This window comes from Artemia sp. Qi Xiang Cuo, chromosome 3 (genome assembly GCF_049724085.1).
Source record: "Artemia sp. Qi Xiang Cuo chromosome 3, ASM4972408v1, whole genome shotgun sequence".
NCBI lineage: Eukaryota > Metazoa > Arthropoda > Branchiopoda > Anostraca > Artemiidae > Artemia > Artemia sp. Qi Xiang Cuo.
Window position 1 is genome coordinate 65,562,899 of NC_142796.1, and position 17,449 is coordinate 65,580,347.

At 35.1% G+C, this 17,449-nt stretch overlaps 1 protein-coding gene across 1 annotated transcript in view; it reads right to left on the reverse strand.

Moving 5' to 3' along the window:
• The window catches only part of LOC148954421 (uncharacterized), a 41,409-nt gene that overhangs the window by 11,849 nt on the left and 12,111 nt on the right, over positions 1-17,449 (reverse strand). Inside the window, exon 2 of the mRNA XM_089087083.1 lies at positions 9,750-9,927. Coding sequence (XP_088943209.1) covers positions 9,750-9,787 — 38 coding nt within the window. The 5' untranslated portion in view covers positions 9,788-9,927. The remainder of the gene's footprint in view (positions 1-9,749; positions 9,928-17,449) is intronic.

A 17,449-nucleotide genomic window follows, 5' to 3' on the forward strand; every position in this document is an offset into this window, starting at 1 on the left:
TGTTGGCTGAAGTGAATAAAGATTGAACTATTGAAGTGAATAAACATATTACATATATAATTCTGCATTTGGCTAGTTACTAATTACAAATATACATTGAACTAAATAAATACATATATAAATGTCATCTGAATCCTGATTGTATAACAATTTATTATTGGGATAGCGATTATCAAATAGTAAAAATGATCAGAATTCTGAAAAAAAACCTGGATGTTTATCAATAAACAATTGGTCTTTATCAATACAGATAAAACCAATTCAATAATGAGTAATTTGTATTGAGGAGCGTAATAGGAATTTTAGTAACATTAACAGAAAATAGATGAAAATATTGAATGAAAAAAATGCCACCAATTTTCCACTTATCATCCAACCCTCATTTGAGTAAGTAAGTTAAGTAAGTCTGCGTAAGAGAGAACTGAAACGCTGGATCCAACTAACGATCAAGAAATTTACCTTTGGGTTATAATTTGAAGAAATTAGGATAGCGTGGGCCTGGTCCGGATTTCAGGTACTGTTGTCCCTTATGTAAAAATGAAAATGAAGATTTGGTCCATTTTCTACAACAGTAGTAGTAACCAAGGTACTATTTCTGACGGAGGTATAGCAATTTCAATGTTATTCTGGACCTTGTATATGCCATTTCAAAGAGACTCAGAACTCCCTCACATGACCTTCTGGATTTGCTCGGAGGTATAGCAATTTCTATGTTATTTGCGTACTGCCATAGGACCATGCTATTTGCGTACTGCCCTAGCAATTTCTGTGTTATTTGCGTACTGCCATAGGACTATGCTATTTGCGTACTGCCCTTGCAATTTCTATGTTATTTGCGTACTGTCATAGCAATTTCTGTTTTATTCTGGACCTTACATAACGTGTTATGAAGGACAAGTTGTTCTGACGCAATTTACCAGATTTCTAGTTCATGGTATACATGTCTTTTTAGGGTAAACCCGTGTTAGAAAACCAGCGCGTCTTGTTTAGCTGTTAATATATATCAATTATTTTTTTGTTGTCACTATTCTAGTTTTTTCTAAACCAGTATTTGCTTGTGGTTACTCCACATACAGTAACTTGATTAGTAGGTTTTTTTTTTTAAACTTGGGCAACGTATAATGTACTCAAGCAAAAACCCCGTAAATGTTCATACACTACATTTCAAAGAATGTTTTGAGAGTTTGATCCTTGAAAAAATACCAGTTTAAAAAAAAAAATAAACACGTATCCATGATCTTTCTTCTGGCAAAAAAAAATACAAATTCCAATCAAAACTGGTCAAACGTGTTAATAACCTGTAAGTTATAGGTATCTGATAACTCGTTCAGTATCGCATGTATTATTAGCGATATCAATGGTATTTCATTTGCGTAAAGCTATCTCGATTTGCCAGAACTTTTATCACTCGCATAAAACTAACTCAATTTGCAAAAAAGGTATTCCATTTGCGTAACTCTGCTCTGAATGTCCTTAATGAGGATATAAATAATATAGAATGACATTGTGACTTGACTTAGCTTTACCTCTCCGATGTGGTCTGTATAATACACAAGGAGCGTTTGAAAAGTATTGTCAATTTAAAATAGGATCTAACGTTCCCTTCGTTTCCTCATTTCTGAGGGGCAGGGGAGGGTAGGAGAGGGGGGAGGGGAGTCAATTTTGGAGATTTCTGATAACAAGTACCATTCATTGCGATCGTAGCTCTATGTTGGCTCGTTTTAAATACTTCAGCTTGTCTATTCATTTGTGTTAAATGAACAGTGTTGTGAGGTCTCCTACCCCAACCCCAAAGGGTTCCGATCCCTCTACCCCAACCCTGAAGGAAGCCACCGGTCCTCAAAGGTCCTCCAAGCTCCCAAAGGACCGCCCAGCCCTCAAGGGCCCCCTCAGACCCTCAAAGGCCCTCCCCGGGCTCCCGTCTTTCGTAGGTGAATGTTGTCTGAAACTTATGTTTTGGGATGTATGGGTTGCTATTTTTGAATTTTCGGAGTTGGATTTCTTAGTCTTTCATAGGTATGTGTTGTCTGAGACCTATGATTTGGGATGGGTGGTTTGCTATTTTTGACTTTTCTGAGCTGGATTTCTTACCCTTTCATAGGTGTGTGTTGTCAGAAAATTATGATTTGGGATGTGTAGTTTGCTAGTTGGACTTTTCAGGGCTAGATATCTTAGTCTTTCGTTGGTGTGTTTTGTCTGAAATCTATGATTTGGGATATGTGGGTTGCTATTTTTTTACTTTTCTGAGCTGGATTTCTTAGCCTTTCATAGGTATGTGTTGTCTGAAACTTATGATTTTGGACGAGTGGTTTGCTATTTTTGACTTTTCTGAGCTAGATTTCTTACTCTTTCGTTTGTGTGTGTTGTCTGAAACCTATGATTTGGGATATGTAAATTACTATTTCGGGCTTTTATGAGCTAGATTTCTTAGTCTTTCGTTGGTGTGTGTTGTCTGAAACCTATGATTTGGGAAGGATGGATTGCTATTTTGACTTTTCTGAGCTGGTTTTCTTAGCCATTCATAGGTGCCCCCCTCTCCCCCAGGGCCGTGGGTTAGGTTAGCTAGTAAACATCAAACTTAGCCATAGCTAGTTGAAACTCTACATAAATATCTTCATTTTTAATATAATTGCGTAGGTAATAAAGTAACCTTGAACATTTTTTCTGATTTTGTGTGTTTTCGCAAGAAATTAGCTGGTCTTTAGCAAACTTAGCCGTAGCTAGTTGAAACTCTGCATAAATATCTTCATTTTTAGCCTAATTGCGAAGGTAATAAAGGAACATTGAACATTTTTTCTGATTTCGTGTGTTTTTTGCAAGAAAATAGCTGGTCTTTAGCAAACTTAGCCATAGCTAGTTGAAACTCTGCATAAATATCTTCATTTTTAGTCTAATTGCGTAGGTACTAAAGGAACATTGAACATTTTTTCTGATTTTGTGTGTTTTCGCAAGAAAATAGCTGGTCTTTAGCAAACTTAGCCATAGCTAGTTGAAACTCTGCATAAATATCTTCATTGAACATTTTTTCTGATTTTGTGTGTTTTCGCAAGAAAATAGCTGGTCTTTAGCAAACTTAGCCATAGCTAGTTGAAACTCTGCATAAATATCTTCATTTTTAGCCTAATTGCGAAGGTACTAAAGGAACATTGACCATTTTTTCTGATTTTGTGTGTTTTTTGCAAGAAAATAGCTGGTCTTTAGCAACCTTAGCCTTAGCTAGTTGAAACTCCGCATAAATATCTTAATTTTTAGCCTAATTGCGTAGGTACTAAAGGAACATTGAAAATTTTTTCTGATTTTGTGTGTTTTCGCAAGAAAATAGCTGGTCTTTAGCAAACTTAGCCATAGCTAGTTGAAACTCTGCATAAATATCTTCATTTTTAGCCTAATTGCGTAGGTACTAAAGGAACATTGAACATTTTTTCCGATTTTGTGTGTTTTCGCATGAAAATAGCTGGTCTTTAGCAAACTTACCCATAGCTAGTTGAAACTCTGCATAAATATCTTCATTTTTAGCCTAATTGCGTAGCTACTAAAGGAACATTTTTGTTGTATCTATTGGTATCAATATTCTGTTTTTAGAGTTTCGGTTACTATTGAGCCTTACGTGCCTGAAATCATGAATTAGAATATTTAGTTAGCTGTTTGGGTTTTCAGACATAGTTTTTTAGATGTTCATGGGTGTTAGGTTCCTGGAAGGTTTTATGACTCCTCCCTCCAATGAATTCAGATGGTTTTAGGACTCATCCCCCTAGCCATATCTCCATTCAACCTTGAGCGAAGATATAAGAGTTGGATGAAGTATTTTTCTACTTAACAACTACATTAATAACTTCCAAGATGACAGGACTGTATGACACAGAATTTATCAGTTACCGAGAGTTCAATGACTCCTCCCCGCAATGACTTCCAGGGGTTTTATGACTCCTCCCCACAATGAATTCAGTAGGTTTTAGGACTCATCCCCCTAGCCATATTCACCTGTTGGATAAACAAAAAGACATTTCGTTCAAGAAATTATGACAAAATTCTAAGTAAGTAACAAACTCTTTATTGTTTTCACGAGTTAGATATACGATGTAGAAATTAAATTCAAGAAATTATGAAAAAATTCTCAGTCTAAGTAGCAAATTCTTTCTTGAATTCACCTGTTGGATAAACAAAAAGACATTTCGTTCAAGAAATTATGACAAAATTCTAATAGGTAACAAACTCTTTATTGTTTTCACGAGTTAGATAAACGATGTAGAAATTAATTTCAAGAAATTATGAAAAAATTCTCAGTAAGTAACAATTTCTTTCTTGAAGTCAACTCTTGGATACACAATACGGAAATTTCATTTAAGAAATTATGAAAATATTTGTAAGTAAGTAACAAACTCTTTTTTGATTTCACCTCTTGGATATACAGTACAGATATTTCATTCAAGAAACTATTAAAAAATCGCAAGTAAGTAACTTTTTTTTTCTTTTTATCATAAACAATTTTCACTTAGCTATACTATGTAGAAATTTAATTCAAGAAATTATGAAAAAATTCTCAGTAAGTAACAATTTCTTTCTTGAAATCAACTCTTGGATACACAATACGGAAATTTCATTCAAGAAATTATAAAAATACTTGCAAGTAAGTAACAAGCTCTTTATTGATTTCACCTCTTGAATATACAGTACAGATACTTCATTCAAGAAATGTGTTTAAACACGTTTTGAAACTACATGCTATTTGCATGCCTTTCCTTGGCACCTTTCCAAATGAGCGGGGATTATTTCACCTCTTGGATATACAGTACAGATACCTCATTCAAGAAATTATGAAAAAATCACAAGTAAGTAACTTTTTTCTCTCTTTATCACAAACAATTTTCACTTAGCTACACGATGTAGAAATTTAATTCAAGAAATTATGAAAAAATTCTCAGTAAGTAACAATTTCTTTCATGAAGTCTACTCTTGGATAAACAATACAGAAATTTCATTCAAAAAATTATGAAAATATTTGTAAGTAAGTAACAAGCTCTTTATTGATTTCACCTCTTGAATATACAGTACAGATACTTCATTCAACAAACGTGATTAAACACGTTTTGAAACTACATGCTATTTGCTTGCCTTTCCTTGGCACCTTTCCAAATGAGCGGGGATTCCCCACCGGTTCCTACACATTGCAAAAAAGTGAGCAGTTCGAAAACTCCACGTTTTCAACCAGACTGGTTTTTTAGCTAAGTCTTTCGAAACAGCCTCTATTTCTGACCGTTTAAGTTTTGATGTTAGTGTTGTCAGTCAGAAGCTATGACCTTGATAAAAGAGCTTGAGAAAATTGCCTGATTATAGAAAAATGGGGGAAACATCCTCCAAAAGTCGACAGGAATGCCCCTCCTCCAGCACTTTCTCGGATATGTTGAATAAAATATGCAAAGTCGACATCGCTTTATTTCATTTTTTAAGGGTAATTTAGACGAGGTTACGTGCGCGCACGTAACCTCGTCTAAATTAACCTTAAAAAATGAAATAATACTAGGAAAAAGTAGAAAAATACTTCATCAAACTTTTATATCTTCGCTCAAGGTTGAATGGAGCTATGGCTAGGGGGATGAGTCCTAAAACCATCTGAATTCATTGGAGGGAGGAGTCATAAAACCCTCCAGGAACCTGACACCCATGAATATCTAAAAAACTATGTCTGAAAACCCAAACAGCTAATTAAATATTCTAATTCATGATTTCAGGCACCTAAGGCTCAATAGTAACCGAAACTCTAAAAACAGAATATTGATACCAATAGATGCAACAAAAATGTTCCTTTAGTAGCTACGCAATTAGGCTAAAAATGAAGATATTTATGCAGAGTTTCAACTGGCTATGGTTAAGTTTGCTAAACACCAGCTATTTTCATGCGAAAACACACAAAATCGGAAAAAATGTTCAATGTTCCTTTAGTACCTACGCAATTAGGCTAAAAATTAAGATATTTATGCAGAGTTTCAACTAGCTATGGCTAAGTTTGCTAAAGACCAGCTATTTTCTTGAGAAACCACACAAAAACAGAAAAATTGTTCAATATTCCTTTAGTACCTACGCAATTAGATTAAAAATGAAGATATTTCTGTATAGTTTCAACTAGCTATGGCTGAGTTTGCTAAAGACCAGCTATTTTCTTGCGAACAACACACAAAATCAGAAAAAATGTTCAATGTTCCTTTAGTACCTTCGTAATTAGGCTAAAAATGAAGATATTTATGCAGAGTTTCAATTAGCTATGGCTAAGTTTGCTAAAGACCAGCTATTTTCATGCGAAAAAACACAAAATCGGAAAAAAATGTTCAATGTTCATTTATTACCGACGAAATGATGCTTAATATGAAGATATTTAGTCAGATTGTCAACGAGCTTTGGCTACTTTTGCTAAAGACCCGGTTTTTTCATGAAAAAACACACAAAAATAGAAAAAATGTTCAATGTTCCTTTTGTACCTACGCAACTAGACTAAAAATGAAGATATTTATGTGGAGTTTCAACTAGCTATGGATAATTTTGCTAAAGACCAGCTATTTTCTTGCAAAAAACACACAAAATCAGAAAAAATTTTCAAAGTTCCTTTAGTACCTTCGCAATTAGGCTAAAAATGAAGATATTTATGCAGAGTTTCAACTAGGTATGGCTAAGTTTGCTAAAGACCAGCTATTTTCTTGCGAAAACACACAAAATCAGAAAAAATGTTCAATGAAGATATTTATGCAGAGTTTCAACTAGCTATGGTTAAGTTTGCTAAAGACCAGCTATTTTCTTGCAAAAAACACACAAAATCAGAAAAAATGTTCAATGTTCCTTTAGTACCTTCGCAATTAGGCTAAAAATGAAGATATTTATGCAGAGTTTCAACTAGCTATGGCTAAGTTTGCTAAAGACCAGCTATTTTCAAGATATTTATGCGGAGTTTCAACTAGCTATGGCTAAGTTTGCTGAAGACCAGCTATTTTCTTGCAAAAACACACAAAATCAGAAAAAATGTTCAATGTTCCTTTAGTAGCTACGCAATTAGGCTAAAAATGAAGATATTTATGTAGAGTTTCACCTAGCTATGGCTAAGTTTGCTAAAGACCAGCTATTTTCTTTCAAAAAACACACAAAATCAGAAAAAATGTTCAATGTTCCTTTAGTACCTTCGCAATTAGACTAAAAATGAAGATATTTATGCAGAGTTTCAACTAGCTAAGGCTAAGTTTGCTAAAGACCAGCTATTTTCTTGCAAAAAACACACAAAATCAGAAAAAATGTTCAATGTTCCTTTAGTACCTTCGCAATTAGGCTAAAAATGAAGATATTTATGCAGAGTTTCAACTAGCTACGGCTAAGTTTGCTAAGGACCAGCTAATTTCTTGCAAAAACACACAAAATCAGAAAAAATGTTCAATGATCCTTTATTACCTGCGCAATTAGACTAAAAATTAAGAAATTTATGCACAGTTTCAACTAGCTATGGCTAAGTTTGATGTTTACTAGCTAACTTAACTCAACCCACGGCCCTGGGGGAGAGGGGGGCACCTATGAACAGCTAAGAAAACTATCTCAGAAAAGTCAAAAATAGCAACCCATCCATCCCAAATCATAGATTTCAGACAACACACACCAACGAAAGACTATGAAATCTAGCTCATAAACGCCCTAAATAGTAATTTACATAACCCAAATCATAGGTTTCAGACAACACACACCAACGAAAGACTAAGAAATCTAGCTCAGAAAAGTCAAAAATAGCAAACCACTCGTCCCAAATCATATGTTTCAGACAACACACACCTATGAAAGGCTAAAAAATCCAGCTCAGAAAAGTAAAAAAATAGCAACCCACACATACCAAATCATAGATCAGACAACACACACCAACGAAAGACTAAGAAATATAGCTCTGAAAAGTCCAACTAGCAAACTACACATCCCAAATCATAATTTTCTGACAACACACACCTATGAAAGGGTAAGAAATCCAGCTCAGAAAAGTCAAAAATAGCACACCACACATCCCAAATCATAGTTTTCAGACAACACATACCTATGAAAGACTAAGAAATCCAACTCCGAAAAGTCAAAAATAGCAACCCATACATATCAAAACATAAGTTTCAGACAACATTCACCTCCGAAAGACGGGAGCCCGGGGAGGGCCTTTGAGGGTCTGAGGGGGCCCTTGAGGGCTAGGTGGTCCTTTGGTAGCTTGGGGGACCTTTGAGGACCGGTGGCTTCCTTCAGGGTTGGGGTAGGGGGATCGGAACCCTTTGGGGTTGGGGTAGGAGACCTCACAACACTGTTCATTTAACACAAATGAATAGACAAGCTGAAGTATTTAAAACGAGCCAACATAGAGCTACGATCGCAATGAATGGTACTTGTTATCAGAAATCTCCAAAATTGACTCCCCTCCCCCCTCTCCTACCCTCCCCTGTCCCTCAGAAATGAGGGAACGAAATGAACGTTAGATCCTATTTTAAATTGACAATACTTTTAAAACGCTACTTGTGTATTATACAGACCACATCGGAGAGGTAAAGCTAGGTCAAGTCACAATGTCATTCTATATTATTTATATCCTCATTAAGGACATTCAGAGCAGAGTTACGCAAATGGAATACCTTTTTTGCAAATTGAGTTAGTTTTATGCGAGTGATAAAAGTTTTGGCAAATCGAGATAGCTTTACGCAAATGAAATACCATTGATATCGCTAATAATACATGCGATACTGAACGAGTTATCAGATAGCTATAACTTACAGGTTATTAACACGTTTGACCAGTTTTGATTGGAATTTGTATTTTTTTTGCCAGAAGAAAGATCATGGATACGTGTTTATTTTTTTTTAAACTGGTATTTTTTCAAGAATCAAACTCTCAAAACATGCTTTGAAATGTAGTGTATGAACATTTGTAGGGTTTTTGCTTGAGTACATTATACCTTGCCCAAGTTTTAAAAAAAAACCTACTAATCAAGTTACTCTATGTGGAGTAACCACAAGCAAATACTGGTTTAGAAAAAACTAGAATAGTGACAACAAAAAAACAATTGAATATATTAACAGCTAAACAAGACGCGCTGGTTTTCTAACACAGGTTTACCCTAAAAAGACATGTATACCATGAATTAGAAATCTGGTAAATTGCGTCAGAACAACTTGTCCTTCATAACACGTTATGTAAGGTCCAGAATAACACAGAAATTGCTATGGCAGTACGCAAATAACATAGAAATTGCAAGGGCAGTACGCAAATAGTATGGTCCTATGGCAGTATGCAAATAACATAGAAATTGCTAGGGCAGTACGCAAATAGCATGGTCCTATGGCAGTGCGCAAATAACATAGAAATTGCTATACCTCCAAGCAAATCCAGAAGGTCATGTGAGGGAGCTCTTAGTCTCTTTGAAATGGTATATACAAGGTCCAGAATAACATAGAAATTGCTATACCTGCGTCAGAAATAGTACCTTGGTTACTACTAACAGTGTCCAATAACTGACAATATAAGACCGCGTTTTCTGCGTGAGGTACGTTTCCCGGATATATTGCAGAGCGAACGGAAAGAAAATATTGTGGACACTTCACGGTTTCTAGGAAAAGCTCTCCAGCTACGGAAAGAATGTATATAGTGTTCATATTATATGTACATTTATTGTGTCTCTTTCCTTGTTAATTTGTATATTGTCTATGGCTAATAAACTTATTATTATTATTTGAGCAAAGGGGTAGAAGACTTACTTTCCAGTCCCGTAATCTTCCAGGAAATTTTCAATCATTCTAAATGCTTTCTTAAGATGTTTACAATTCTTTTTATCCGTCGTTTCACTAGCAGAGTTCTAAGCTTTTTGGACAATCTTTAAAATGCAATCAAGCGCAGGAGATAATACCTCACTAACCTCTGAAGCTCTTGACAGACCTAAAAACAAGAACTTTATCATTATACTGACAATTATTAAATAAATACAAAACTTAATTAACATCTGTAGCCCTTGATGGACCTAACGACAATAATTGCATCATAATACTGACGACACTTCACTGACCTCTACAGCCCTTGATGGATCTAAAAACAGCAATTTTATCATTAAATTGAAAAATATTAAAAAAGGCAAAATTTCTTTAACCTCCACAGCCCTCGATGGACCTAAAGATAACAATTTCATAATCATAGTGACAACGCTTCACTGACCTCTACAGCCCTTGGTGGTTGTAGATAATTCCATATAATTCCAATCAAACTAGCCTGCCATAAAAAAAAAAAAAAAAAAAAAAAAAAAAAAAAAAAAAAAAGGTCGGGAACGTTTTTTTAAAACCAAGGAAAACCTTGGACGCCCAAAATAAATATTTCGGGAGGACAACGCCTCCCCCTTTCTTCAGCACTATAAGAGAAGTTAGAAGGAAACTCGTTCACATTTAGCATTCACAAAGTGACACGTGCCCCCAACCCCTCAGATCCAAAAGAGATAATGAAAACGAAGCACTGACTAAAAATAGACAACATGTGAAGTCGTTTTTTTCCGAGGTAGCTAATTACGTTCACTTACCGATCGAATGAAAGATTTTTTTTTTACCAATTCAGTCACTTCTTTAGTATTGGGCGAAAAGCATGGCTTTTTGCTAATCGTCGATATCGCTTAGTTTCTGTTGGCTTTTCGTGTTATTTGTTTTTATCCATTGTTTTTACTTTTATCCATTGTGCTGTTTCGTTCAAATTCTCGTTTAAAAAATATGATTGTGTTTCCTTCTAACCTTCTCTTATAGCGTTGATGAAGGGGAGCCGTTGTCCCACCGAGTTATTTGTTTTGTTCATCCTTTGTTTTCATTAGACTTAAAAAAAACCATTCTCAATCTTCATTTCTTCATTCTATTTTTTATTATATTGACAAACACTCAGTATAAACAAATCTTCACTGACCTCTGAATCTGTTGACAGATCCTAAAAACAACAATTTTATGGACAGATCAGATCTAAGCAAATGTTATTTGGACAAGCAGTAAATAGGTGCCCAAAGTGAAGCTTAATGGTTGATTACAAGGAAGAAAAGAAAGAAAACATCTAAAATAGATCAAGTTACAACACTGGCCAGCACACTTTCAGTTGCTCGGAGTATTTAGAGTTGTTTTAGGGCATTTCACAAATTGGTGTTTGCCAACCCAACTGGGACTAAATTAAAAGTAGGACGTCTTTGAATGAGCGAAGTTCTGGATAGAGTAGAATGGGGAAAGAGCTGGTACTAAGGCACTATCCAGGGGAGGGGGGGGGGTAAGAGGGTTTGAACCCCCAACCCCGAAATGTTTGTCCGACTAGTAAAAACATAACAAAAATGAATATAAACTAATTTTTTACGTGTTTTTTATTTTTTTTGTAGCCCCCGCTCCCCCCCCCCAAAAAAAAAAATCCTGGATACGGCCCTGGCTAGTATAACCGTTATTTACCTTAGACGGTTTTGTATTGCGATGTGTGATCACTAGCAGTAGTAGTAGCTTAATGCAAATACACCATTATTCTTTTCCTTAATGAATCTTTTTCTTAAACACAACTAATCTTACACATCATGCATATAGACTTAGGTAGTTGGGATTGGGGGACTAAAATCATGAAAAACTTCTGGTATTTCAACATTTGAATTTAGACAGAAGCTACGCTTACAGCCTTTCCCTTTAAAATACAATTTCTCTGATTCACAACACTTGTCTTAGATTAAATCTGTCCAAGATTGACACTGTCTGTGATTCGGATATGCTGTTCTAAATTTAAGATCCTGTGTCCAAGATTGGACTGCTTCTAGCAAGATTAGGCTCAATCTTTGAATGCCCCTAGACTGTTGTCTATCAGTATATTTGAAATTGAGTATTGTTTATGGTTAAAATATTCAAGCTAATCCCATACTTATTAAGAAGGTTTGGACAAATCTAACGATGAAACAACATGCTTTCTAGGTGGTATGATACAGATTCTACAAAGATTTAACTGTTGAAGTAGTGATTAGCTATCCAAACACTGAACTTCTTACCCTAGTCTGTTCAAAAGTGACTTGTTGGGGTGTATACAAAGTTAAGGCATATTACGTGATCCCATAGGCAAAAGGGACAGAAGAAAAATACTACCGTCGGGATACAAGAAAAATGCTAAAACGGCCCGGGATACTATCTTCCTCATTTTCGATTTATCTATATACTATAAATTCCCACTCAAAACCCTCGCGTGACTTCATCATAGGGTAAACTCTCCGGAATTGATACCTCTTTATCTACTAGTGTATTTAGATGAATAGAGAACTAACGCATATTACGCGATCCCATCGATACGAGGGGCTTTTGCTCTCAGGGAGGGAAATGAATGGGTAAATGGGTAATAAGTAATTGAATTAAAATCAAGTTGCTATCAAGCCATTGGCCGATTGAAGACACAGCCAAGACAGATTAGTCTGAGTAAGAGGCAAAGCTGCCATAATCCTTTTTCAGGATTGTATAAAAATGATGTCATTTTCACTTGTTGAGAGATAGTCCTCATAACAATAAAAAGAAGGTGAATTTTTTGAAAATTAATCAAAATATTAGGGCCAAATGCAATAGTCTAAAGGTTTTTAGAAGGACCCCAGTTTACATACATGCAAGGTTTCCGAAGCATAACAAAAAGACGAATAATTAGTCATAAAAGCGTTCCAATTGATAGCTGTGATACGAGTATAAGTCATTCAAAACTTTGAAAACTTTGATTTTGGCACCAAAACCAGTGAAAGCTTAAATAATAAAATGCTCAAAACCTATTTAAATTACAACTTCATAGTTTTACAGTTCATACTTAAACATATTATTATTATTTATTGTTATTATCCTTACCTTATTCCAATGCATAGCATATCAGCTGCATAGAATTATTTTTATATATCTAACAAGCGTCAGTAACGCATATATATGCGCTACTTGTTCGAGAAGATCGTTACATGTCGGAGAAACATGATATTGTGTGAAGAGCAAACCAGTTTGAGTTCGTTTTTGTATAAGAAAATAAAAAAAATAAGTTTTTTTTTAACTGAAAGTAAGGAGCGACATTAAAACTTAAAACGAATAGAAATTATTCCGTATATTAAAGGGGCTGTCCCCTCCTCAACGCCTTGCTCTTTACGCTAAAGTTTTTTATTGTTTAAAAAAAAAGAGTTGTGAGAAAGTCAAACTTTAGCGTAAAGAGCGAGGCGTTGAGGAGGGTACAGCCCATTTAATATACGGAATAATTTTTGTTCGTTTTAAGTTTTAATATCGCTCCTTACTATCAGTTAAAAAAACTTTTTTTTTCTATTTAATTTTTGAAAGTTTTTGAATTAATGCAGGTTTTGATCTTCGCTCACAGTATATGAATAATTAAAACAAAATTTTCATATTAATTTACTTTTATTTGGTTAAATGGCTTTCTCGAAACTTGTTTCATTTTATTTACGAACGTTTTTATTAGTAATAAATATACGTAACTTACGAATTAATTGTAACAAACTTCTATATTCATATATTTTTAATACGTATATTAGGGGGTTCGCCTCCTAGTCAATACCTTGCTCTTTAAGCGAAAGTTCGAATTTTGTTCCAATTCTTTAAAACTGACAGCTTAATCACAAAGGCCGTTAAATAGAATAAATAGCTCTTATGAAAGTACTAAAAAATCTCTGGCTTAAAGAGTGAGGTTTTGACTAAGGGGTGAACCCAATCATATATGTAATATTTTCTGTTAGTTTAAGGTTTTGATGTTGCTGCTGTTGCAGTTGAAAAACTTGTTTTTTTGTATTTAATTTCTGATCTTTTTTTAAATAATGCTGGGAAGTCCTGCGTCCCCTTCATAGCAATGTACCTTCCCCCATGAAAACTTCCTTCATGGAAAGATCCTCCCGCATAACCCCTGACCCACCCCCCCACTACCAGGAAAAATCTCCCCTGAAAACGTCTGTACTGTATACTTCTCAATAATAACTACTATATGTTAACATTGGGTAAAGTTCATAACTTTCAGCCCTCCTCCCGGGAATTTCGGAGCATTAAATCATCCTAAAAGACATACTTATAATATTTTGGAACATGCTGAACAAAATGGCTATCTCAAAATTTTGATCAGGTGACTTTGGGAAAAAATGAGCGCGGGAGGGGATCTAGTTGCCCTCCATTTTTTTTGGTCAGTTAAAAAGGAAACTAGAACTTTTAATTTCCATTCCAATGGGCCCTCCCATGATATTCTAGGACCACTGGGTTGATACGATCAACCCTGGGGAAAAAACAAATAAACACGCACCCGTGATCTTTCTTCAGGCAAAAAATGTAAAATTCCACATTTTTGTAGATAGGAGTTTGAAACCTCTACAGTAGGGTTTTCTGATACACGGAATATGATGGTGTGATTTTCATTAAGGTTCTATAACTTTTAGGGGATCTTTCCCCCTTTTTTCGAAAATCAGCCAAATTTTCTCAGCCGCGTAACTTTTGATGGGTAGGATTAAACCTGATAAAACTTATATATTTGAAATCAGCATTAGAATCCAATTCTTTTGATGTATTTATTTGTATCAAAATACAGTTTTCTAGAGTTTCGGTTACCATTGAGCCGGGTCCAAATAACCAGTGCTATAAGTAGGGTAAGAGGTACCATTTCTGATGGCCCTATAGCAATTCCTGTTTTATTCTGGGCCTTTACGTTCCATGGTAGCTTTCCAAGGCATAGTCTACAGCCAGCGGTTATTTGGTAGTGTATAATTTGGTCAAACAGCTTTTTTTTCTGTTTTTGTTGTTAATTACACAATGAATGTAGGTCATGAGTTCACATACACATTCTTAAAACTATACGTGATTAAACACGTTATAAAACTAAGTGCTATTTGCTTATGTCCTGTTGGTACCATTCCAAACGAGTTTTTTTTTCAACCAGAGTGGTTTTTTTTTCAACCAGAGTGTTGTTTTTTAGAGCTGACACCTGTTTTTTACGCAGCTAATCAGAGAACTGCTCAACAATTCGTAATTGAAACCCAGAATAAGGCTTTCCAAGGCATAGTCTACAGCCAGCGGTTATTTGCCAGTGTATAATGTCCTCAAACAGGTTTTTTTTCTGTTTTTGTTGTTAATTACGCAATGAATATAGGTCATGAGTTCACATATACATTCTTAAAACTACACGTGATTAAACACGTTATAAAACTACGTTTCAACTCCAAGTTTTTTTTTTCAATCAGAGTGGTTTTTTTTAGAGCTGAAACCTGTTTTTTTGGCAGCCAAAAAGAGAATTTCTTAACAATTAGTCATTGAAACCCTGTATAAAGTGTTCATGCTTTGGAATTCAATTTTCATTATGTATTAGCATATCGAGCATAGTATACTGGATTTTATTAACTCTGTAACAATGGATATTTCTATTTTCAATGTGAGTACACATTCATTCTTTATTTCAAAAAAAAAATCGTTTTACTAGTAAATTCAAATGTCCGGGGGGGGGGCTTAGCCCCCCCTCCAACAACACAAAGCTTAAAATATGATGCGTATATTCAATAGAAACGGCAAAGCACGCTTTTTTCTATTATGTGAAACGAAAAACTCCCTTTTCCATTGGTCTGTTAGGAGCATAATTCTGTAGTTTTAGTTCTTTTTCGTTCAAAAGAATCCTTTCCCAATCCTGCATTTAAAATGTACTATCTTCTTCCGCTCTAAGTAAAGCCATCTGTGTTTAACATGTTACCAAAGAGAAGATGATTTCAAAACAACATTCCGCTGCAACCCGGATCTAATTACTCTAGCTGTTATCGGTCTGATGTGATCTGTTCGCGGTATGCGTCGTATCGGGATTAAGAAAAAAAAGACGGATATGTGCGATTCAAGGCTCATTGACAAAAGAGTTTGTTTTCTGACCAAATTAGACAGATATTTTTCAATTGTATTTGATGAAAGTAAATGGATTTCATAGATGATTAAGAGGCTTTTATAAAAATATATGACAGGGAAGAGGGAAATAAATCTATTCTAACACGATTTTTCTTTACTTGGTATCCGTTGAAAACGAAGTTTTTGTGTTAAATAAGTAATTCTTGTATCTTTTAAAAGAGCTTTACGGGGTTTGAGAGAGAGACTCTGTTCCCTGATTCCGTGTGGTTAGAGGGGATTCTTTGTGCAGACTATTTTTTTCTTCTGTAAAGAAGGGAATTGTTTTTTTCCATGCTAGATTTTGCCTTCTTTTTTAAGAAAGAGGATTCCTACAATTACCCTTCCCTGGAAAAGAGAGCTAAAACTAACGGCGCTGCTCCAATACAACAAGTGGAGATAGGCGGTTCATTGGGGGACACTCACATCCACTCCAGACTGACGCTGCCTGCTCAAAACTCACCAGTGCCAGCACCTATGCAGCTAGGTAGAAAGCTGAAAAGAGAATAGATAGTTGCTCACATGATGGGGAGCCCCACTGGCTCACCTGTATAAGCCAGTGACACCGCCACCACATCTATGCAAGAAACGGACGGCACTCAACAGCAGTCTGAATTTGGAAATGTGAGTATTTTCACCTCTAGCTTCTACCTATTTCTATCCAACTTTTTTTTTCAAGTATTTTCTTTTCGCCATTTTTCAACACCGTAAAAGAGTTTGTCAGAAATATTAAAATGTTAATCTCCCCCACCCCCGACCATTGTTTTAAATTTCTCTACCCCCCCTCAGAGATTGCCTAATATAATATAATTTTTTTATTAGCAAAGAAAGCACTTTTTTTCGTCTTTATGAACTTTGTTAGGGAGGAGGGGGTAAAATTTTAGTTTTAAAAATTCGTTTATGAATAGAAAAACGCTTCACTATAGATATGGCTATTGTGTTTTTCTGAACCTTCTGAGGGAGGAGAGGGTAAATTTTTAGTTTAAATAATTCTAGGAGGAAGTTGGTTGTATTGGTTGTCATTGAAATATGGTACATGTTAAATATTCGGAAAACATACGAGCAGAAAAAAATGCTTCACTACAGATAAGGCTATTGTGTCTTTCTGAGGGAGGAGGGGGTAACATTTTAGTTTTAAAAAATTTGTTTATGAATAGAAAAACGCTTCACTACAGATAAGGTTATTGTGTTTTTGTGAACTTTCTGAGGGAGGAGGGGGCAACTTTTTAGTTTAAATAATTCTAGGAGGAGTTGGGTTTTGTTGGATGGTATTGAAATATGGTACGTTTTAAATATTCAGGACACATACGAGTAGAAAAAATGCTTCACTACAGATAAGGCGATTGTGTTTTTGTGAGGGAGGAGGGGGTAACTTTTTAGTTTTAAAAATTTGTTTATTAATAGAAAAACGCTTCACTACAGATAAGGCTATTGTGTTTTTGTGAACTTTCTGAGGGAGGAGGGGGCAAGTTTTTAGTTTAAATAATTCTAGGAGGAATTGGGTTTTGTTGGATGGTATGGAAAAATAGTACGTTTTAAATATTCGGGAA